Genomic DNA, 23,379 nt, shown 5'->3' with positions numbered 1-23,379 from the left:
AAATGCAAAACCATAGGATAAAACTTGATACACTTGAAACCACTTTTAAATTAGTAGTAAGAAAGTGTGAAACTATATGGTACTAACTTAAAATATTTGAAATTATAGGGTACTAAAGTGAGAAAATGCAAAACCACGTGGGGGCATTTTTGAAGTTTCCCCTAAAATAAACGAGTGAAAAATTGAGTATAAATCACGAACGAGAAGGGAGAGGGGTTTGGGTTCAGTGAAGTTCTACAAATTTAAAACCCGAAAAAGCTTTCGAATCCCGTATCTAGGACTCGCGCGAATGGCGATTGATCTCAATAGAGGTTTCGATTGATCGAGTTGTACGGGGGGAACGATCGATTAATCGAGGTATTCTTCTTTTCCTTCTCTCTTTTTTTTTTTTATAATTTATGGAGCTGTTTCCTTGCCCCAATTCAAGTAAACCTGCGTTGTCCCTTAGATTTTGCTAGAAGATAAGAAGAAATGGTGCTAGATACTTTGTTTCTATCTTTTTAGACCACGATTGCTTTGATTATTCATCATTTTCAATGTAATTAAGTATTGCATTTGTTTATTAGTTTCGATTTGAGGTGTAATTTTGTTAGAATCGTTGGAATAAAGCGGGTTATTTGAGACTTTAGTGGATTAGGACTTCCGTATGGTGCTTAAATTCATAAGATTGATGGAAAAATATTTAATTTGGTTAACAAATATTCTGGTTATTCTTCATTTAGATGTTGCTGATGGAAAATTATTTAATTTTGTTAACAAATATTCTGGTTACTCTTCATTTGTATGTTGCTGCTGATGTGGTTGGGCTTTAGTTTTTGCTGAGCTCCTAAATTTGGAATAGATTCGGCACGGGTTCCGTATTTCGGAAGTAAAAGCGTAAGAGATTTCATTTTGAAATATCATGGTTGTTTCTATGAATACAGTGTTGTTTTTCTTCTTTCTTTTTTGGTTTTTTGAAGTGTTGGCTTTTCTAAGCTATAAGAACCATTCGAAATAAATGAAAATTTTTCTTCTCCTTTTTTAATTTCATCGTAGGATGAAGATCTAAGATGGATGAATTAACTACCAAGCCTGGAATTTGGCGGTGCTCGATTTGTACATATGAAAATGATGAAATCTCTTCTTCTTGTGACATATGTGGCGTCGTGCGGGATTTGAATGGTATAATCGGCAACGATAGCGAAAGAGATGGTATATTAGTTTCCTTGATAATTGTAGCATCAGTAGCCAAAACAACTATTTTTTTCTTTTATCCTTTTTATGATTCTGGCCTTCAAGTTCAATGTACTATCTTCTAAAATTCTGCCTAATTAAAATATTTATATTTGGTGCAGTTCATGGCAAGCAGAAGGGTTCCGGAGTATCTATTATGGCTAGGTCTCTTTTTACCCCATCGCCTTCTAGGATGCCCAAAGCAGCTCTCATCACAGATGGTTTGCAAGCTACCAGGAGCGAGAAAGGATATATGCACACAAGCTTTAATGACCTCCAGAGGACATTTATGCCTCCTATTTACAATCCATCTGTCAATATAAGTATGTTACATATTCCGTAGATTGATTGCATAACCTCACTAATGCTTTTTCGATTTCTTGTTGTTATTAGGAATTTTGCTTACAATGATACCTTCATTGTTCGGTGCTCGCTTAGTGAAGGGCTATTTGATGACCTCAACCATTTTCTGTTTCATCTGGACTTGCTTGTTTTTCTTTTCTTTTTTTCCCCTCTTCTTTGATGACCATAACCTGAGCATGTTCTGCAAGTTTTACTCAAATATGGATCTGAATATTTTATGATTATTTTCCCTGTAGGAAATAATTGGAACATGATTGGATTTTGTTGATATTGACAGCCCCTTTCAAGTTTGATACACCATCTCCAGATGATATAGTTTCTGCAGGCAAGAAACCTTCAGGAACTTTCCTAAAAGGTACCTTGTTAATCTCTGACTAATTTCTTTAATGTAATATATAGTCTAAAGCATTACACTTCTTACTTAGTGTAGCTATTTTAGTTCGTTAGCCTAGTGATCCAGAAAGTCGTCAGTTATGATTTACCAAGCCTGCGATGTGGTGCAATCATGTTTTATTCAATTTTCTAGTTGTTTGTTAGCTCACATGGACATGCTACTCTTTTGAGGAATATTACATGCGTTCTACGTACTTTTTGTTCTTTGACACATAAAGATTATCTGCAGTTCTATTATCTTTTACTCTTTTTAGTAGTAGAAAGCATGCCATATAACAAAATTTCTGAATGAAAGTTGCAATCAGTTATATGACACGCATTTCTTCAAGTACATATCAGTCCCCAATAGATACTGTTTTTGATGGTTACCTTGATTTGTCTTTTTGTATACTATATTCTGTTGTATCAGTTGACACGGCACCTTCAACTTCAGCAAAGGCTTCATCTGGCATCAAGGGAAAGAAGGCAATAGTGAATGTTTTACCAGACAACAGAATAGCAGCCAGTTCATCAGCTTCATTGGTTACAGCTGGTCAACTTGATGAGGATGAGAGCAATAATAACACCAAAGAAGATGCAGCACAAACTTTAGAAGAGAATCTAACTGGCTTGAAGTTGGATAAAAACTCCAGGCATAATAAAAGCAATAAAGCCATGTTACAGTACCAGCCCGAAAAATGGATGCTTTCTGATGAAGAACAGTTGCCGAGTCAATTGAATCTTGCAATTGTAAGCCATCCATTTTGCTAGTTCTGTTGATTTGTTGGCTTCTCACCTTTTTTAGTTTTAGAATCTTATTGCCACTTTTTTCTTTTTCTTTATCATGCATGAGATTAATTGGGCGCGTGCCCTATTAGGTTGGTCATGTTGATTCTGGGAAGTCTACATTATCTGGGAGACTGCTACAACTTATGGGACGGATTTCCAAGAAGCAAATGCATAAATATGAGAAAGCAGCTAAAGAAAAGGTTAGATTCCTTGTGAATGGCTTGCTATTTTGTATATGATTGTTGATGTAGATATATTCGGGGAGGTCCTGCTCTGGTACGTTTCTTTTAGACTTATTCCAGTTTTATGTGCTTTTCTGATGATTTACATGGTGGGAAGTTGGTTTTGTGTGAGAAGAAGTTTATCAATTAGCAGAATTTTTGTAATTGCAAGGGTAGATTTTGTAACAAATTATTTTTCTGAAGGGTGCACGAAAAATGTGCAGGCATAAAGATATGAATAAGAAAGATAATTTTCCACAGTTGTAGATGTAAGTGTCTCTGTTTTCATTGTAGGGAAAAGGCTCATTTGCTTATGCTTGGGCAATGGACGAGAGTACATATGAGAGAGAAAGGGGTATAACAATGACAGTGGCCGTTGCATATTTTGAGTCAAAAAACTACCGAGTTGTTCTTCTTGACTCCCCTGGCCACAAGGATTTTGTTCCAAACATGATATCTGGTGCAACACAAGCTGATGCTGCTGTTCTAGTTGTTGATGCTTCTATAGGTTCATTTGAAGCAGGCATGAGCGGTAATGGTGTTGGTCAGACCAAGGAACATGCACAACTTACCAGGAGCTTTGGTGTGGAGCATATTATCATTGCTGTTAACAAAATGGATGTGGTAGACTTCTCTAAGGAACGATTTGAATTGATAAAATCCCAACTTGGTCTTTTCCTACGTTCCTGTGGGTTCAAAGAATTGTCAATGACATGGGTTCCACTTAGTGCAATGGAAAATCAAAATTTGGTGGCAACTGCTTCAGATACACGGTTGACTTCCTGGTAATTTAGTTATTCTTTGATTGTCTCATACGAGATATATTTGCATGTAATCATATTGTTTCTTGTGCAAACAGTAATGCCGCCTCTCAAAATATACCTTAGAATTTTGTTAATGAGGCAGCATGATACGCGGGACAGCTAGTGATTGCTTTCACCATTTAAACTTCGAACATGACATCACTTGTTGCCATGCCTCCAAAGTTTACTCAGGAACAACATTCTTGTGTAACTTCTTAGGTACATGAAGCAGTTACTCTTTGGCAATAGAAGCAACAATTAACTGCTTGAGATAATGTCCCAGTTTTGTGGGCATTGATGAATTAACAGATACTATTTTTTTGCGAAGTTACTTTCTGAAAATGATGACTGAATATGTAGGTACACAGGATACTGTCTATTAGATGCCATTGACTCTCTACAGCCACCACATCGTGATGTTTCTAAGCCTCTTCTTCTGCCAATATGTGATGTTATCACCTCACACACTCTAGGTCAAGTGGCAGCTTGTGGTAAATTGGAGACTGGAGCAATTCGTGTTGGTTCTAAGGTATGCCTTTTCAGTCATGTTTTAGGTAAAAAGTTGTAACTTTTCTATGTAGCTACTTAGCAATAGATTCCATGCGAGTTGACCAAAAAAGAGCCACAACTGTGACGGCCACCAAAGAGAAATTTGGAAAAGCTTCTGCAGTTGTTGATTTTAGGCGACTTGTCTTCAGGTTCTCCTTATGCCTTCAGGAGATTTAGCTACAGTTCGAACTATTGAGCGTGACTCTACTAGTTGCAGCATGGCGAGAGCCGGAGATAATATTGCTGTTAGTTTGCCAGGCGTGGATGCTAGCCACGTGATCCAAGGTGGAGTGTTGTGCCAACCAAATTTCCCCGTGAAAGTTGCAACTAGTTTGGAGCTTAAAGTCCTTGTCTTGGATATAACTATTCCGATTTTGGTTGGCGTTCAGGTTAGGTCCCAAATGAATCTTTTTGTCTGGGTTTAGTGGTTGTTTTGGTAGGAGACAATCTGAAATTTTCATATATGCTATTCAAAAATTCAGTTTCTTTTTTACATATCCTTGTAGTTAAAAACCCTGCCCTCCTACGAATTTTACAACTCTCTACCTTAAGATAAGGGTGCTTTTATGAAAAATTGCGCTTTTGAGGCTATATACGAAAATTGGAATATGCTGGGGGTATGATTTTAATTAGATGATATGGTAGGGATATTTATGTGAAAGCCACTTTACTAATGCCATATCATGTGCATTCAACCTAATTATTTTTTGAGAGAAGCATTCAACCTAATTATTAGGTCGAGCTCCATATACACCATGCGAAGGAATCTGCGAGGGTGGTGAAAATATTGGCTTTGGTAGATCAGAAAACTGGAAATGTTTCTAAGAAGGCGCCACGGATGCTTACAGCAAGGCAAAGTGCTATCATAGAGGTATGCTTGTTATTGTTCCCATCTATATTAGCTAGCCAGTTAATGTCCACACCTTTTATAGCCAGTTAATGTCCACACCTTTTATCAATTTCAGGCATAATGTCATATGCGCATTTGCGTTTTGTGTAAGCTTCATTAGGTCATTTTGTCATATTTAGACCAAGATTAGGTTGTTCTGCAAAGGGTAAATTGCATCTTGGATTCCCAACCATTTTAGAAGGTTTCTATTTGAACCCCCCAACCTTTCAATTTTTACAATTTGGGTCCTAACTTTTGCATCTTTTCCTTTTCATCAAGTTCCTTGCTTAAATGGGATAGAAATGGCCATGTCGTCACCATACGCGACGTCAAAATTCACTTACATAGCAGAAACATTTTTTTATCTTGTTTCAGGTAAAGCTGGATGGAGCAGTTTGTGTGGAAGAGTTCTCGAATTGTCGAGCTCTCGGTAGAGTTTTCTTGCGAGCATCGGGGAGTACCATCGCGGTGGGCATTGTCGTCCGCGTTCTTGAGCACTAAGGTCCACAAGATGGTCATGCTAGCTGATTTAGCGAAATACTTTGCGCAACCTGAGGCCGCGCTTTTGATCCGATGAGCAGAATCTCAAAAGAAGATGAAATTTTTGCTTATCTCGTACAATTTCATTCACATTGGAGGATCGATGTTTTGGTGATGTATGAACTGCGCAAAAGAGTAAATATTCCTGCAGTTTTTGTTGTACTTGAACACAGTATCCAAGTACTTAAAAAAAGGTACAAACATGCAAACAAAAACCTACTATTGACTGTAACATGTTTACATACTATATGTTGGGTTAGTGGTAACACTCCTTAAGGAAGATTAAGAGAATGTTTACATTTTCTTTCTTTTCTTATATTCATATGTTTTTATTTTCCAATAATATTAAAATAGTTTGTTCTCGAGCTTCTCTTTTTGTGAAAAAGAATTTATAGTTCTTCTCTGAAGTGTAGTTGACACGTCACTTCCGAGTATATCAAATATGACAAAAATCTCTTTGCCCTGTTTTTCCTTTCATTTTTTCACATTATGGTTGTGTAATAGTTTCGTTAAACGATTAACCCATACACCAATAACAAATCACTTTATGAAAAATAAAACCCAATTAACAAAAATAGTATGCACAATACTTCATACATGGCTAAAAAAGCACATGTTCATCAATGGTAAGCATGTGGTATGTCACACTATTCTAAACTATTAGAAGCAGAGGGGGTATGATTGAATCAAATGGTCCCCTCCATGATCTAGGTTTTTCCTAGTTCATGCTTTGGCCTTTTAATTATTCCTGAGCATGTGCTTGTTTGGATGGTCACAACACAACATTATCTCATTATTTCCATCGTTATCGCCCTTAATCAGTTTCTTTTAGTCTCTTCCATCCCAAATTACCAATTTAATTGCCATTTAAATTATAGCCCTAAGCATACGCTTTGCAAAGCGTGGATATAAGAACTTTTCCTATAATATTAGTATTTAGGTGCTGTTGATTATTCATTCAAATTGTTATAGTATTCCGAGTCTTAAATTATTTTCTTCGATAGAAATTAATTGTCCTAGCTGTTGGCTTAAATGGACCAGCATCCTGTCATGTGGCGGGCCGATTTACATTCGAAATAGCGTGAGGCTAGATTGGACCAAGTCACGTTCGAAGTGGCGTGAGGCTGGTTGGACTGAGTCACAATCGTGACCCGTGGGCGCTGTATCTGTAAGCTTTAAATCAATTGGTTGCGTATTTCTAACAGCTTGAGCTTTTGAGATTAATGGTTAGCGCTAACAATCCGACAAGTGGTATCAGAGCCACTGGTCACGGATTCGATTCTCGCATGCTGCAAATATGTACAAGTGCTGTAGGGGGGATTGGAGGGGAGATTGTTGGCTTAAATGGGCCAGCATCCTGCCCTGTGACGGGAGACCAAGTGGGCCGAGTTACGTTCAAAGTGGCATGAGGCTGATTGGGCCGAGTCACAATCGTGACACAATCATGATCTGTGGGCGCTGTATCTGTAAGCTTTAAGTAAATTAATTGCGTATTTCTAACAGCTTGAGCTTTTGGGATTAGTGGTTAGCGCCAACGATCCGACACTAGCTTGATCACAATTGTAGGATCTTAATGCAGCAATGTTGTTGAGAATCCTCGGCCCCTTGAAATATGCTTCACATATTCTTGCATCTTAGTTTTAATACCATGTATGATACTCCCAACAAACTAAATAAACTACACTATTAATCCCTAATCAATTACTTCATTTTATTTTAATGCCTCATTGCCTGTACCTAGCATAGTTGACTAAGAGCTTGATGGTTAGTACCAATATCTCAAGTTCAAAGTTTTAATAGCTTTACATTTTTAAGTTGAGTTCATTTAAAAAAAATGAATAAAGCAGATAAGCTTGCTACGTTTTTCTCAAAATTCATTTTAATGTATTACCTTTAATACATTATATTAGGATGTTCCAACCATTGTAAACGACCCTTTCTGGGCTTATTACTTTACTTGAATAGGAGGAAATCAAAAAATCCTAATTGTCTGATGTGAATCAAACTCAGAACCTCCTGTCCTGATATTTTATAAATAATATGAAACGACCTAAGTTTTTTCCAACAATTTAAGCGGTTAGAGAGCGGTCCTTTTACATTTTATACTCATCCTGATGGTTGCGTGCGTAGTGATTTGAAATGCCAAATTAGACAAGCCGACATTGGGACTAAAATAAGAACAATGTAATAATAACTCATGCTTCACAATGCAACAAATCAAATATTAGGAATCAAAGAGAAACATGAGTAAAAGTTTAGCAACCTATTGTGGAATAGATCTCAAACTAAAACTATAAGATAATCACTTGTTTCCTCTTAATTGGCTTCATATGTACCCCTAATAATTTTATTCATAGGCAAATCTAGTAGTTGTGGGCTTTTTTTTCCTCCAATAACAATGCCTAATTCTGAATTAGATTTCGTCAGTTGGTACAACGGCTTCATGATTGAGACTAACCAACTAAATGATCGAACCCAATTTAACTTACAATCAACCTTCACACGTACACATTCCAATTCACTATTAAACACTATTAGGCTTTGTTTGGGAACTCTGAAATTTAATTCAGAGTTTTTCTTAATGGCACAGTACTTGTTCAAAACAGTGTTATTTAAATAAAAACAAATTTTCTTTATTTAAGATATTTGGATTAACTCTAAGTTATGCTGAATTTTATTAAAACATATCCCAGAGAGAGAGTTTGAGTGGATAAAATATTTAGCTCTCACTTTACTCTAAAATTTTGCACATTTTTCTTTTATTTTTCTAAGATTATTTCGTCATATTTTGTATTTTCAAATAACATTTTTTAAAAACACTGATCATATCTAGCACAGTTGGATGGGAATTTAATAGTTGGTATGTGAGTTATTAAATTTGAAATTTAATTATTATATATTTTTAATTATGTTTATATGAATTTTATATTGTATTTTCGCCAAAAGTGGTAACCACGTTATCTAAGTAAGCAAGAAATGTAACATCAGGGTTTTCCGTGTGAAGTTGACTAAAAACCTTGTTCTCAAAAGTATGCCAATGAGTTGTTCGCACGAGCCACATATGTTACGGAATATGCTTTATTAAAATCATCATTATATGGTTCAGGGTCCCAATTTTACTATTTGTGTTCCAAGTACAACAGTTTATTTCTTATATAAAATTCCTTCTAGTTTTTCATAAAGATTTGCTAATAATAGTACAAATCAAAATATAACGTGAGTTATAAACACAAAGCTCTAAAGAAAAAAAAAGAAAAAGTAAAATACTCACAGAACCTATCAGAATTATAGATCATATTGAATGACTGTACAACTTTTTAAAATTTCGATATTACTATATAACTTTTCAATTTGTTTGATTTGAATCAGCCACCACTACTTTAACTTCAAATTTTAACCTAATTATTTATTTTAATAAATTATAGTTACAAGAGTTATATAAAATATATTAATTAAATTTGTTAAAATAAACCACACATTCAAATTTTAAAGTTAAAACGTCGTTGATGGGCTTAAATAAAATAAATTGAAAGGTTGAATAGTAAAATTCAAATTTTAATACTGTATCAAAAATTAATAATAGAGATTTTACTAAAATAAATTATTGGAAATTTTTTTGATAATGTTATTTAAACCTTTGCAAAAGCTCTTCCCCTTCAAAGTTCAACCTCTTATGGTCAAAGCTCGATCCCGGGAAACAATGGAGCTCATGGTCGTGGACAAACGCGTTTTAAATAATTTATTTAGTTTGATAGCAACAATAGTGAATCCAAATAGTAGATTTAAAGGGTTTTTTTTACATTTAGGTTCCTCACAAAAAATTTTATAAATTATTCTAACAAATTTATATTTATATAAATAATACTGTTTTTTTTGCCGCAAAGCACCTAAGTGGTATTTTTAAGTTAGATACAGTGATTCAATTACCGTATTTAAATATGGTGACTGAATCACCGTATTTTTTTTTCGTATTTCTTATCACTCTAAGTTAAGGCAAAGGAATTAAGGTGTAGATATAAATATAGTAATTCAATCACGATGTCAATACGGTGCTCACATTACAAGAAAAGGCCTAAATATGTAAATATAAATTTGCTACTATCATTTATAATTTTTTTTTATGGTGCTAAATGCAAAAAAAAAGTCTTAATTTAAAATATACGAAAAGATTAGCCCGTATAAAGAATTTAGGTTTAAACTAGAATAAAATACAATAGCGCTAGGCTACCTATTTGTTTTTCTGGGTAAATGAAACCAAATGAGTATAGTGTTGAAATGAGATTCAATTCTGATTCAAATTATGTAACTAAAGGATCTAATGATTAGATCAAACAGGTGTGTGAATTAAGATGTGGAACGATATGTTGTTCAATAAACGAACATTCCATCCATTATTTTAGATCGGTTTCAAATTTTGAATTCATATTATAGTATGTCAGATTTGTCTGTATAAAATTAAATTAATATAGAACAATATTGAAATGAAAAACAACAAAGTAGAAATTAAAAGAAAATAAGAGGATAGCAATTCAGAGTTATCACTAGGAAGATACAACATAATTTACAAATTTAATCTGGATCAATCTCAATTTGTTTGGTACAATTCTATGATTTTATCCTAATATGGCTATTCAATATAAATTGATTCAATAGTTTCAACTTCTCATGATCCATGAAACTTTTCGATTTACTCCTATACTACTAATTTTATGTATTATTCTAACAAATCTTGGGCTCTAATTTAATTTAATTTTTTAGCAACTTTACTTATTTATAAAAGGACTAAAATTAGGAAAATAAAAAGCCATTTATTAGGCCAAAAACGAGATATGAAGTGGCAGCGAGGGACAACCAGGCAAGTTCTAGTTTACTCCTATTCAAAAAAAATAAAAATAAAAAAGAAAAAAAAAAAAAGAAGGAGAAAACACCAAACACATGATTTATTTAATTTATTTTCTTCTTTTTTTTTTTTTATTTGAAACCAAACCCTCCCTATTGGGTCGTAACCCGTCTCTACGAAAGCTCGGTTTCTCCTTCCCTCCTCTTCTTCTTCCTCTCTCTCTCTCTCTCTCTCTCTCCACCCTCACACAACGGCGAGAGTAGCTGAGAAGTCAAGCATTTCGAGCCCTAATTAGCTCCGTCTCACTCTCACCCTTCGCCATTGCCGCTCCTCTTACCTTCCTCCCGAGCTCCGCAGCTCGGTGGCGGCGCTTCCATGGTGAGATAGCTTGTTCTCTGAGGTAACTTAGCTTGTCTCGACCAAACAAGAGGTCTTTACTTGAGTATAGAGAAATGGTGGATCGAATCGTCGAGATCCGCTGTAGGATGAGTTGGTCCGATCTGAGATGAGGGGAGGAGGGGTTGGATCGGGGAACCGGATTTGTTGGATTTGTAGGAGACGAAGAGGAAGGAGCTCGGCTGGGGTTTCCCACTGCCACTGGATTCATGGCGACCGCCACCAAGCGCGCTTACAAGCTACGTATCCTTTCTATTTTTGGTTTTTTTTTTGGTTTGAATTTAATTTGTGCGGAGAAACTGTTTTAGGGTTTTCCGGGTATTAATTAAGGGAACTCACTTCTTTGACATGGAGGTTAGATTTATTTCACTGGATCGTGAATGTGATTTATGGGGTGGCATATTTAGGGCACTTGCTCCTGTGATCTCTGTGCTCTGTGGTTTTAAGATCGTCATAATGGCACTGGAGTGAATAATTGATTGCTCTGGAAATTTTAGGGTTTGTTTTGGTATAGTAATTTTGTCCTCTTTTTTCTTAAGTTTGCTATTTAGTTTTATATGTAAGCTGTTTTTGTAGTTTGCAGCAATTGTACATTAGAGATTAAAAACAAAATAAATGCAATGGTAATTTGTTTGTTTTAAACAGAGACAACTTTGGTAACAAAAAATAATAACAAAATCAAAAAGAAGTGTAGCTCAGCATATTATTGAATCTTAAGTTTTCTTATGGTTAAAACAAAAAAAAAACTTAGAACCCATGAACAATGCCAAATGCAACCTTCAATGCGAGGGACGAGAAATGTGTGCCTTGACTACATGAAATACAGAGGAGTTTGTTGCACATTCTTCCAATGTCAATTGTCTCAAGATTGGGAGGAAAACTTCTAGGGTTCTTGTCACTGGAGGAGAGGACCACAAGGTTAATCTCTGGGCAATTGGCAAACCCAACTCCATACTGGTGTGTTCCTAACCAGCCTCATAATGCTAATTTACCTTCAAATTATTAAGTACATGCAGTATGCTTCTTTCCAACTATGCAACAATAGATTCAAAGAATGAGAAATATAACTAGCTCAGGGTGTGGTGTGCAGAGTCTATCTGGGCATACAAGTGCTGTAGAGTCAGTTAGTTTTGATTCCTCCGAAGTATTGGTTGCTGCTGGAGCAGCTAGCGGCACAATAAAGTTGTGGGATTTAGAGGAGGCAAAGAGTATGGATGCTTATCTTGTATATCCTTTTTTAATTGACATTAATGTACTGGACTTATCTCCTGTGAGTCAGCTGACTTTTTCTTTTTTGGGTGCAGTTGTTCGCACTCTGACGGGACACAGGTCAAATTGCATTTCAGTGGACTTCCACCCATTTGGAGAGTTCTTTGCTTCTGGGTCGTTGGATACAAATCTGAAGATATGGGATATTAGAAGGAAGGGTTGTATCCACACATATAAAGGCCATACAAGAGGGGTTAATGCTATTCGATTCACGCCTGATGGTCGGTGGGTTGTTTCCGGTGGAGAAGATAATACCGTGAAGGTAATATTGGAGTTCTTTGATTACTCATTGAAGAGTGGAAATGAATCAAGATTCATCGCACTTGCTATCTTTTAAAGTTTTAAATTTTTACAGTGTAAATAATTTTGAGTACAAGAATCTGGTATGAATCAAAGAAAAAGTCTTGTCTTACATATTTTGTATGTCCTATTTATCTAGTAACTTCCTCACCAGTTTACTGAAAAACGTTGCCTCGACAGCTTTGGGATCTGACTGCAGGGAAGCTGTTACATGATTTTAAGTGCCATGAGGGCCAGGTTCAGTGCATCGATTTCCATCCTCACGAGTTTCTCTTGGCAACAGGTTAGATTGTTCCTTGCACTTATCTCAGAAAATGGAAACATCAATTGGTACAGCATATTTTAGATGCATAATACAACTTGAAAATAATTGATTTGCTGGAAGTACAAATGTTATCACTCTATATTTTGTTTTTTATTTTCATTTATCTTCTTTTCTTCGTCATTTTATTTCGTGTGTGTATTTTTGCTGACCAGTGGCCAAGGGTTTCTCTTTCGCCATGCAAGGCAGAAGGATATGGAATTTCCTGGTCATGTTTGTGTTTGTATCTGAGTAATTATTACCTACTTTAAGTTAATTTGAGAAAAGGAATGACGATGTTGTGGATTAAAGTGGGGCAAAGGTAATTATCTATAATGATGATCTTAGGATGAAAGAAAAAAAAGAAAAAATCTAACCATTATTGATTGCTAACCTCATCAGTTATTTTCTTAAATTTTGATTTAATGTAATTAAGGATTAAATCCTATGGAACAAATGTGTTAGAAGTACCAGAAAGGCCTTCTTTCCAGAAGGTAGCCTGCTATCACCTCCAGAATTCCATGAGCCTTCCCTTATTATGTCTTACGAATGGAATGGCCTGATAGGATTACGTACATGTATACAAAAGATTCTGTGTATTAGTAGTATGGCCGGCAGTTTATGATGGGTCTTCATTATTCTTTTTCAGAATAAAGCCACTTGCTCCTAACAGGCTTTCCTTTCTAGGCAGCTCTGTTTTTAGACTGCATTTATTTCTGCAAGTTAAATAATTCTGATCTGCTAAACACTTTAAAAGTTTTCGAGGAATTTTGTGTTTAACTTAGTATCTTCTTAATTGGCACGATGAATTTCTTCATCATCTCTTTGTTAAATATACAGGTTCAGCTGATAGGACTGTCAAATTCTGGGATCTTGAAACTTTTGAGTTGATTGGATCTGCTGGACCTGAGGTATCTTAATGGGTTACAGTTTTGGCATTAGGTTATATCTTTTCTTCTTTTTTTTTTTGGTTATATACCTGTGCTTAAATTTTCCTTATATCTATGGGGTCACATTATCAATCTTCAGGTCGGATCTTAAATGGTGGAAACAAAAAAAAGATTCGAGTGGGCTGGAAACTAGAATAGCTAATTTTTATGTCGGATTTTAAATGGTGGGGGAAAAAAAAAAGATTGAGTGGACTGGAAACTAGAATAGCTAATTTTTTTTTTTTTGAATGTCAGACCTCTGGCGTTCGGTCTATGACGTTCAATCCTGATGGAAGAACTTTGCTATGTGGATTGCATGAGAGTCTGAAGGTAGAAATTATTTTCTCTTTTTTGTTTTCTTGTTTTCTTTATTCAATTATCAATCTTTATTTGCATTGACTAGGTTTTCTCATGGGAACCAATAAGATGCCATGATGCTGTGGATGTGGGATGGTCAAGACTATCAGACCTGAACGTCCATGATAAAAAACTTCTTGGTTGTTCTTTCAATCAAAGTTGTGTTGGAGTTTGGGTCGTGGATCTCTCGGTATCTTCTGAAATTCATGTATATTTCGCACTACCACTGATCTGAAATTTAATAAGTTTACAACTGACTTCTCAAATGGCAGCGTGTCGAGCCATACGCAATGGCTACTCCTGCAAGAGAAAATGGTCATTCAGAATCAAAATCTAATTCAAACGGCAACACACCATTGCAAAATGACAGCAGCACTAAGTCTAGTTCCGGCCGATTATCAGTTCCACAAGATCTGGGCCGACTATCAGTTCCACAAGATCCAGATGGCAGTATAAAGACTACTATGGGAAGACTATCAGTTTCGCAAAATTCAGATTCAGGAGCTAAAGAGGCTAAACCTATTGCTTGTAGGCTATCAATTTCTCTAGATTGCTTATCGAATCTATGTTTGCATTCGTGGAGTATCTAATTTTACTGTTAATTTTGAAACTGAAACAACTGTAGGTGTTCCTGGTACTCCTCAAAGAATCGGACTTAGCGCCGCTGCAAAACCAACTGCTTCAAGTTCAGGTCCAGCATCGAGTACACCCAACCTGAAGAGAAATTCATCAAAAAGCCATTCTACAGCCAATGTTTTGAGCTTCAATAGAGCTGATGTTGTACCTGTTATTGTCCCTAGAACTAGCTCGAGAACAGAGCTGGCATCTGATTCTATAAGGGAATCTGGTGATGTGATTCCTGTTATTGTACCCAGAACAAACCCTAAAGTGGAGCAGTCCTCTGATTTCAGAAAAGAAATGGGCGACGTGGGCGCTGTCACAGTAGCTGGAACAAGCTCGAGAGTGGAGTCAACCCTTGATTCTAGAAAAGAGTCTGTTGTTGGGAGAACGCTACCGTTTAGTCTACGGTCAAAGTTTGCTGACCGTCGAAAACCGGCAAAAATCAACGATGATTCAGATAAAGATGATATGGGCAACAAAGTTACAGAATCAAATGAAGCTATGAACAGGCCTTATGTTTCTGTTGGAAATAATGGTAATCAAATAATGACTATTGGAGAAGATCAAGCAGATGATATTAAACAAGTTGCAACAGGGAGACTGAGTTCTTCTCTTCCAGTGGAACCATCTCAAACTTACCACCATGAGAAATGTATGTTCAGAAGCTGTTGCTCTATGCCATGCTTTAAGTGCTTCCAGTTGTTTTCACTGTTTTTTTTTTTATAATTTTTCTCTCGTTTTTTAATTACTAAATGTTGTTGTAGACAACATTCGAGTCCATAAGCCTAGTGATGCTTGCTCTGTGGAAGTTTCAAAAGGAGGTATACTTCTGTGAAGTTAAGCTCATAAAAAATTCAGTCAGCTTGAATGTCTTATTTTCTGACTATGATATAGGGAGAACAAGGTCACTTGTTGCGAATTGGGAAAGCAGGGATCAATCTCCTAGCTATGAAGGCCCCACGACTAGCACTTCTTCTGTGAACATTGCTGCTGCGAGCATGCCTTATTCTTCTGTATGTTTCCACATATGCTGCTAAAAAGTGGCCATGACGGTTATGTAGAACTTGCATACTTTATTTGTCTAACAGTTATAGTTGACATACTTTTTCATGGAATGCCCTTTGAATTCCAACTGATTTCATTAGTGTGCATAGCATCTTCATTTTCTGTATTTATCAAAGTATGGCTGCCTATTCTTTTTTCTTTAAATATATGGCTTCCTATATTCTTTTTTATTTAAATAGTAATCTCGTTGCTAATGATTCCATTGATTTGAACAGAGACGTGGTGCTCCAGCTGAAAAGGAAGATCCATCTGGAAGTGATGAGGATGCTGTTGCTGGTTTAATTGAACAGCATGAACTATTTCTAGGCTCTGCACGGTCTAGGTTAACAAAGTTACAGGTGACTTAATTATCTAATCTGTGTAGTATCATTAGATAACTTGGGAACTGTAGAATCTGCATTTACTATGCCTAACTCTTCTCCTTACATGGGTCTCAGCTCTATTAGTTCTGGTTCGGGTCTCATGCGGCTCATAATTTTGTGATTATCTTTCATTTTGCATATTCTAGTATCATTTGTTTTGGCAACATTAATCTGGAGAGCAGAGAGTAATATTTTGCTTGATATATTGTAGAAGTTTGCTTTTCTGCATATTATCTTTTGGTCTGGCAATTGGGAAGTAACTATGTTTCTGTTTATGTAAAATAAAACACAGATTTGTAAAATTTGATTTTAACGGTCATTCACCATATACCAATGTGATTGCAGTTTAGTTGCTTATGTAATGTCCATATTATGAGAGATGGGCTTAAGTGAAACACAGTTTGTACTTTAATATGGTAATGACGTCAAATATTTTGCTTAACTTACAGACTGTTCATCAATTTTGGGAAAGGAAGGATGTCAAGGGTGTCATCCATGCAATGGGAATGATATCTGATCATGCTGTATGTATTCTATTTGTTGTTTCCATTCCATATGTTAGTTAAACGCAGGCTAATTTTAATGTTTGCTATCGTACTGCAGGTCTCAGCTGATGTAGTTAGTGTTTTGATGGAGAAGAGTGATACTATCACACTGGATTTATGCACATCTCTAATGCCACTCCTCAATACACTTCTAGAGAGTAAAATGGAAAGGTATATAATGATTATCTGTACGTTGTCTTTCCTTTTTGCTTGATAATTACTAGTAGACCGATGACGTACACATGAAAATTTTGTCCCCTTCACTTCTGTAAAGAAAGTAGTGAATCACTAGGTGACTATTTAATCAGTAGACATATGAGCAATTGGGTATTTAGCAGGGTGTTATGGTGCAGATATACTATCACGAGCACCCTTCAATCTACCAACTTATAACTTACAGTGCAACTCCATTTCTTACCAACTTCCCTTATTTTAGGCATTTAGGTGTTTCCTTGGAGATGTTGCACAAGCTTGTTAGAACTTTTGGCCCTGTAATCCATTCAACTTTATCGGCTGGTCCATCTGTTGGTGTAGACCTTCAAGCGGAGCAAAGGTTTGCATTTTATTTCTCTGCTTTAAATTTTCTCAAATTCTAAATTGCTACAATATGCTTCTTACTGATTATTTCTATCCATCTCAGGCTTGAGCGGTGCAATCTTTGCTTCATTGAACTGGAAAAGGTCAAGAATAGGTTACCTTCTCTTGCAAGGTCAGAAAATTCAATCCTTTATTATCTTCCAAACTAAGAAAACTCATTGCCCCTTGCGGAACCAAATATTGACATGAAGGCCTTTCATATTTTGGATGGAACCATTTTACTTACTTTTAAAGAAAATAATATTTGAATTTAAGACTGCTCAAGTTAAAATATGAGATGAGATGGATGTATCTCATTGGGCGATGCACAGGTAATGTGGTGCACTGAGTGCAAATAATTCATGTGGGTGTAAAATTCCAGAATCACCCTTCCAAACTCTGCTGTTTATTCTCATTGCAGAATTTATGTAGCACCATGGTCATTTTCATTGCCTTCGTGCCAACAAAGCAAATCAACACTTTATATTGGCAGAATTTGCCATCAGGATATGCTACGGCAACAAAAAATTGCAAATTGTCATTTGGAGATGTTGCGCACATGAATCTAGTCTTAATGTAACCTTCACTGTTGTTTTTTATTCATTTTTTTGTCTCTTTTTTTCTGAGCAGAAGAAGAGGGTCTATCGCGAAGAGTGCACAGGAGCTAAAACTTGCACTTCAGGAAGTTTTATAATCCTACTGTACCATTAAGCCATACTATGCCTCGATTTAGCTTCAATGGAGCCTCCAAGTGCTTTTGCGCACTGAAGCTTAACAAAAAGCACTTGATTGGTTTGCTCTTCTCCAGTAATTTATTTCAATGTACACATGCTAACATAACTAACAGCCATGTAACTCGGCAAAACACCAGCCGGATGAATGGGACTTTGCTGAAGAATTTGTAGATGGAAGTAGAAAGGAACAAGCGGAACACTCAGAGCCGAGCATGTGGATGGTTGACGGAATACAAGAGACCTAGTTACTAGTTAGCTTCTTGTAGAGTTGGCTGTTTGAAGCCTGTATCTTTCTTCATTATATGAAACCTGAATAGTTCAAAATCTTGTCCCAATATCATAATTTTCGAAACTCCTAAATAGTCCACTGATAGCATGGCATGGGAAACATGCATATTTTGTTCCCGAAGTAACACATTTCAATATGTCGAATCCATGGTTGAAATTAATAAACTCTACACCCTTTTGTTCCCTTTTTTTCACCTCTCTTAGAAGTTACTTTGCCTCTTGTAACGGAGGGGGTGATGAGAAATTTGTGTTTATTGTCTAAAAATCCTGTAGCTACTTCGCTGGAATAAGTTCCATAATGTTGATTCCAGTGGTTTTGTACGTTGCATTAAAATCTCTGAACTTTTTCTTGTAAAATAAAAGTCCGAAGCCGGTGTAGAAGGGGGGATGATCGTTAAAAGCCTCTGAGTTCAACAAGTACGGCCTTAAGCAGAAATGTTGGGTATATTTGTGATCCTGTAGACTAGTTTTTCCAAAAAAAGAAAAACTCCCGGTGTTGGCGTATAGGGCGAAAATAGGGGAGGGAAAAATTGAACTAATTTAAGACGAGTCGCGTAGCGTTTCCTCCTTACCTTGATTAGTGTTTTCTTTTATTAGTTTTGCACCCTATTTTTTTTTAATCTTCTTTTGGTTCTTATAAAGAGTTTTGCACTCTTTCTCTACGCTACTGAGATGTCGTAATTCATTAATTTGCCAGGATCAACTTATCTTAGCAACAGGGGTGTCTGATATTCAGAACCAAGATCTGGGGGTCGACGTCGGTCTACTATGGAATAAGTGGAGGGTAGGAAGGATACTCAAAAGAAGCGTATCTGTCTTACTAACCTAGTTGGATGCTGGTGAATCATTTGGAAGATCAGAAATGATACAATCTTTCGGAATATACCTTTGAACCCTGGGATAGCGGTCCATAGGCTCAAACTTTTCGTAATGAATTGGGATCTTCTTCTTCTGTCTTAATTTACTTCTTTTTTTTTGGCTTAAGCTCAGTTTTTGTTTCCTTTGTTTTCTTTCAGTTAGAAGCAGTTCGCAGAAGAAAGACGCAGGATTGTTGAGAGTCAAACAAGAATTGCCGGGAGATGCTGAGTTGAAAGCATTGCTTGTACTCTGAATTTCTGTTTTTACATCCTTTTTCGTTGCGCATATTGCATCTGCGCACAATGTAAAGTCAAATTTACTGATGGATTGCGTAAAATTAGCGCGAATTCGGGTAACAAGAGGCATGTTACGCCCAAGTAGTTGGAAATGCTAACGTTTGCTTGGATTTACATCCATGCTTTTTGAAATTATATTTNCTCTTTGTCGTCTCCAAAGTGAAGCCAGCGAGAAACCCTAGCTCCTCCTCTGCGTCGCCGCCCATGAAGCAAACCACCTCCTTCGGCTTCTTCGCTCTATTAATGGCCCTCGCTCTCCTCATCACCATGAAGATCCAAAACAAGCACCTCGAGGTCTCAAACCATTCTCCCCTCCCTCTCTCTAGCTTATCCCCTTTTTATCGTCTTCTGACATTGTTCCTCTTTATCAGATGGATCTGACGCGAAATCCTTCCTTGCCGACCGAGGTATGTATATATATATAGTGCGATTCCCGGTGCTTCTCTAATGATCACATTGTGTTCTGTTTCGTAATTTGATTGGGATTTGTTGTGATTTTAGAGGGAATGGAGGGGCGAGCTCCAGGGTTTGCCTCGCGGGATCATCGAACCGACCACGGACATGGAATTGAAGTCTATGTTGAAGAACTCAAGGTTAAAAGTAACTACTTCATCCGAGGACTTATTAATTCGTTCATCTCAGATCACTGTTTGTTTCATCGGAAATTTGGGTGTGTAATTTGTGTTGCTTCATTAGATTCCTCGTTTAGATGCATATATTATTTTACTTTTGAGCGCAATATTTGGTTGTGAGTTAGTTAATTTAACAAAAGTATCTGATTGAAATGCTTGAGCTTGGTGTGGGATTGCGTGGTTTTGTTCTTTATCTGTTCTCTAGTAACATTTCCTCTTGTATGCATTTGCAGGGCGCTAGTGATAAGTCCAATTCTCTTCTGGCAATGGCAGTTGGCATTTCACAAAAGAAAAATGTGGATAATATAGTTCGGAAGGTCATTAAACACATGATTGCTTGAGAGATGTTTTTCTTTTTCAGTTCTATAGGTAGCGAAGATTGCTAATATAAACTTCATCATTTGTCTTAGTTCAGTTTCTTATAGAAGATTTCTCAATTATGCTTTTTCATTATGATGGGAGCGTTGACGGATGGCATGATCTCAATTGGAGCAACAAGGCAGTACACATACTTGCCTATAATCAAACAAAATGGTAATAAACTTTGCCCTGTAAGTTTAGTAATCCTAGGAGGCTACGTAGGGCCATGGATTTTTGCACAAGATGATTGAAAAACCAGGAGGGTTGTATTTTCTTTTAATTTGGAGATTTTCACTCTTAACTGAGCTCTCCAAGCCTATCCATGTAACTAGTCATAGCTCACCCCTAATTTGACGTGTATTCTTCTTGCTGTGCATGACCAGCTGTACTAAAACAAAACATCAATGCATACCCATGCCTTCTGGCTGGTTTATAAAGAGTGCTTTAGTGAGTACTAGTGCGTACAGCATTTCATGCCAATTCTCTTTTTTCTTTTCTTTTCTTTTCTTTTCTTTTTTTGTTTGTTACAGGTTGTATGTTGCACCCAAGCTATTCTTGATACGCTCTTGTTTTGACTTTTTGCAGGTGGTTTGCTAAACGCTTTTTACATCCTGATGTTGTATCTATCTATGACTACATATTTTTGTGGGATGAAGATCTAGGCGTGGAGAACTTTCATCCTAGAAGGTGTGGTCATGGTCATTATTCATTTATTTGTGAAAAGACTCTATAAACAGAATCTTATGTGACAAGTCCATGTTTTTCATGGTTGAACGTTCAGGTATTTAAAGATAATGTTTTCTGAAGGTCTGGAAATTTCACAGCCTGCTCTAGATCCTGATCAATCATCTGACATACACCACCGTATCACAATCCGAAATAAAATGATGAAAGTTCACAGGTAAATAAACAGTGAAACTTTTTTATTCTGTATATTTTTTATGGGTTCTTGACATTTCTTGTTGTGGTTCCTTCTATGATACTACAGACGCATATATGATTTCCGTGGGAGTCTGAATTGCTCTGATGAAAGTAAAGGGCCTCCATGCACAGGGTACAGTTCTCTACTTGCTTCGCATAGTTATTTAATCAGCATGCTAGATCTCTTAACCCACCAGAACAAATGATTGTTGTATTTATAATCGGTATTGCACTTTATTATTGGTCCAGTTAGCTTTGACTAATTTCTTTTATTCGGGACACCCTTATGATTGAAACCTCATGAAACCTTCTGATATCTGAACGAAGTCATGCTTGACCTTATTGCATTGAGTAGTTTTTTTTTTCCTGATCTAATGTAAGCATCACTTCGATTGTATTTTTTTACACCAGATACTGAAGCATTTACTGTCATGCTGTGTGCAAACACTGTTACTAGAGAAATAATACTGTCATATTTTACATAAAACTAGGCACCACAATCTAACCTTTGAATATCTATTCATTGTTTGATCGCTTATGGTTGTGTTCTTGTTTGCACATATTAGTTTTTCACCATAACCATCTGGTTTTTCACATCGATTGTAGGCCAATTATAATGCATTTCCCTGCCCATGGAATCCTTCCACTAGCTTGAGTTGTAACTTTTGTTTCCTGGCACTAGGTGGGTCGAAGGGATGGCACCTGTTTTTTCTCGAGCTGCATGGCGCTGCGTGTGGCATCTCATCCAGGTATAACTATAAAACTGTGTAGCTTTCCCTTTTGAGTATGCTATGTATATTCTAGTCACCAATTCCATTTGTAGCCTGGGCATAATTTGGTAGGTTCTGTTGGATGCTGCAAAAATTTACCTTCTTTTGTTTCTTTCGGGAATGATCTATTTAAATTATATTAATTTTGAGTAATAGCATATGTTTACTTTATGCTGAAGATATTTTTGGAAGGTGATAACACGCCTACGTGCGGAAAATTTCAGTTGTAGGATGTAAGTTTTATTTTTAAAGGACTTGATTATACATAGATTTGTGGCACTTGATGGTTAATATCATGCTTGTTATATCGTAATTTCCTTATTCTACTACTTTTTCTTAGTCTTTTTGGGTATCATTGACATTGTTAATATAGTTCATTTTCTCGGCTGTTTGCAGAATGACCTGATTCACGGATGGGGCCTGGACATGAAGCTCGGTTATTGTGCTCAGGTGATGAAGATAAATTATTTACATGACATTTACATGAATAATCTGGCAAATAATCTGTTTTGCTTTGAATTTCGCCTGGTTCCATGTTTGCTCTTCTATTTTTGTTGTTTTTCACTCCAATGATATTCTTAAACACTTGTAATGCACCACATGGTATTTCAGGGTGATCAAACTAAGAAGGTTGGGGTGATTGATAGTGAATTCATCGTTCACCAAGGGATACCCTCCCTGGGAGGACCATCAGTTACTAAGGTTAAACAGGCACAAATTATGTACTTAGTCTGTTATTGTTATTATCTTTGTTCAATTTTCAATTTGCAGGGATTTTATACACCTTCACAAAGTAGTATCTGACATTTCAAAAGATATTACTGTTATAGTCTGAAAGAAAATTAATTACCTCAATTGAATTCATATATTTTATGTGAATTCTGTTGAGCCATTTACTACTAAGTGCAAGTAATAAGAAGCATTGATATCGGATTGAGAGATATGCTTTTTGCAATTCTACTAACTTCACTTCTTGAACTGAATGTAGTTTTAAGCAAACAATTTCATAAGTTGGATTTCTGTTTTTGTAAGGCTGGTTACTCTGGTCCGGCATTTCCATGAGCCACCTAATTTTAAAGCAAAATGAAGTAGGACAACCAATAAAAATAACAATTACTTGGTCATTATCAAATGCAAGATACAATTTTCATTGGCATATTTCCTGGTAGTGGGTATATCCGACAAGTCGTGTACCCTAATGAAGTCAGTTACTTGGCTGTT

At 36.3% G+C, this 23,379-nt stretch overlaps 3 protein-coding genes across 9 annotated transcripts in view; all 3 read left to right on the top strand.

Moving 5' to 3' along the window:
* Nucleotides 1-23,379, top strand: part of LOC109729056 — a 29,448-nt gene that overhangs the window by 4,710 nt on the left and 1,359 nt on the right. The window contains exons 2-12 of one of the 3 annotated variants that reach the window (XM_020259694.1): nt 19,617-19,769; nt 19,847-19,882; nt 19,977-20,075; nt 20,341-20,424; nt 20,523-20,641; nt 21,053-21,154; nt 21,249-21,368; nt 21,456-21,521; nt 22,071-22,137; nt 22,555-22,608; nt 22,771-22,860. In XM_020259694.1, the coding sequence (XP_020115283.1) occupies nt 19,680-19,769; nt 19,847-19,882; nt 19,977-20,075; nt 20,341-20,424; nt 20,523-20,641; nt 21,053-21,154; nt 21,249-21,368; nt 21,456-21,521; nt 22,071-22,137; nt 22,555-22,608; nt 22,771-22,860 (927 nt within the window). In that variant the 5' untranslated portion in view covers nt 19,617-19,679. Of the gene's footprint in view, nt 1-19,616; nt 19,770-19,846; nt 19,883-19,976; nt 20,076-20,340; nt 20,425-20,522; nt 20,642-21,052; nt 21,155-21,248; nt 21,369-21,455; nt 21,522-22,070; nt 22,138-22,554; nt 22,609-22,770; nt 22,861-23,379 lie in introns of those variants that run through there. The other 2 variants (XM_020259696.1, XM_020259697.1) reach the window with 2 other exon arrangements.
* On the top strand, nt 202-6,100 carry LOC109729055 (HBS1-like protein). Of its 3 annotated transcripts, XM_020259691.1 has the most exons (12): nt 202-357; nt 813-876; nt 1,036-1,191; nt 1,335-1,535; nt 1,853-1,930; nt 2,378-2,697; nt 2,826-2,936; nt 3,252-3,742; nt 4,121-4,289; nt 4,459-4,698; nt 5,046-5,180; nt 5,574-6,100. In XM_020259691.1, exons 3-12 carry the CDS (start codon nt 1,050-1,052, stop codon nt 5,697-5,699), a joined length of 2,013 nt encoding a protein of 670 aa, XP_020115280.1. In that variant the 5' UTR covers nt 202-357; nt 813-876; nt 1,036-1,049; the 3' UTR covers nt 5,700-6,100. The 3 variants fall into 3 exon arrangements, with proteins under 3 accessions (XP_020115280.1, XP_020115281.1, XP_020115282.1); XM_020259692.1 differs by lacking the exon at nt 813-876; XM_020259693.1 differs by lacking the exon at nt 4,459-4,698.
* On the top strand, nt 10,726-18,515 carry LOC109729054 (katanin p80 WD40 repeat-containing subunit B1 homolog). Of its 3 annotated transcripts, none has more exons than XM_020259689.1 (18): nt 10,727-11,217; nt 11,801-11,931; nt 12,065-12,182; nt 12,279-12,505; nt 12,724-12,826; nt 13,685-13,755; nt 14,029-14,103; nt 14,177-14,320; nt 14,403-14,658; nt 14,756-15,403; nt 15,516-15,572; nt 15,646-15,764; nt 16,032-16,154; nt 16,628-16,702; nt 16,782-16,894; nt 17,160-17,276; nt 17,364-17,432; nt 17,930-18,515. In XM_020259689.1, exons 1-18 carry the CDS (start codon nt 11,184-11,186, stop codon nt 17,991-17,993), a joined length of 2,544 nt encoding a protein of 847 aa, XP_020115278.1. In that variant the 5' UTR covers nt 10,727-11,183; the 3' UTR covers nt 17,994-18,515. The 3 variants fall into 3 exon arrangements, with proteins under 3 accessions (XP_020115279.1, XP_020115278.1, XP_020115277.1); XM_020259688.1 differs by having other exon boundaries at nt 14,177-14,338; XM_020259690.1 differs by lacking the exon at nt 15,516-15,572 and having other exon boundaries at nt 10,726-11,217; nt 14,177-14,338.

The sequence above is a fragment of the Ananas comosus genome, linkage group 25 (genome assembly GCF_001540865.1).
Source record: "Ananas comosus cultivar F153 linkage group 25, ASM154086v1, whole genome shotgun sequence".
Taxonomy (NCBI): domain Eukaryota; kingdom Viridiplantae; phylum Streptophyta; class Magnoliopsida; order Poales; family Bromeliaceae; genus Ananas; species Ananas comosus.
This window is presented reverse-complemented; position numbering and strand designations above follow the sequence as displayed.

Bases quoted from the DNA above. Each gene is read 5' to 3' on its own strand.
- LOC109729055 (XM_020259692.1), top strand. From the start codon at position 1,050: ATGGATGAATTAACTACCAAGCCTGGAATTTGGCGGTGCTCGATTTGT. The intron at 4,699-5,045 runs GTTAGGTCCCAA...CCTAATTATTAG, and splicing joins CGATTTTGGTTGGCGTTCAG to GTCGAGCTCCATATACACCA. The intron at 5,181-5,573 runs GTATGCTTGTTA...ATCTTGTTTCAG, and splicing joins GGCAAAGTGCTATCATAGAG to GTAAAGCTGGATGGAGCAGT.
- LOC109729054 (XM_020259688.1), top strand. From the start codon at position 11,184: ATGGCGACCGCCACCAAGCGCGCTTACAAGCTAC. The intron at 14,339-14,402 runs GTATATTTCGCA...CTCAAATGGCAG, and splicing joins CGGTATCTTCTGAAATTCAT to CGTGTCGAGCCATACGCAAT. The intron at 16,155-16,627 runs GTGACTTAATTA...CTTAACTTACAG, and splicing joins CTAGGTTAACAAAGTTACAG to ACTGTTCATCAATTTTGGGA.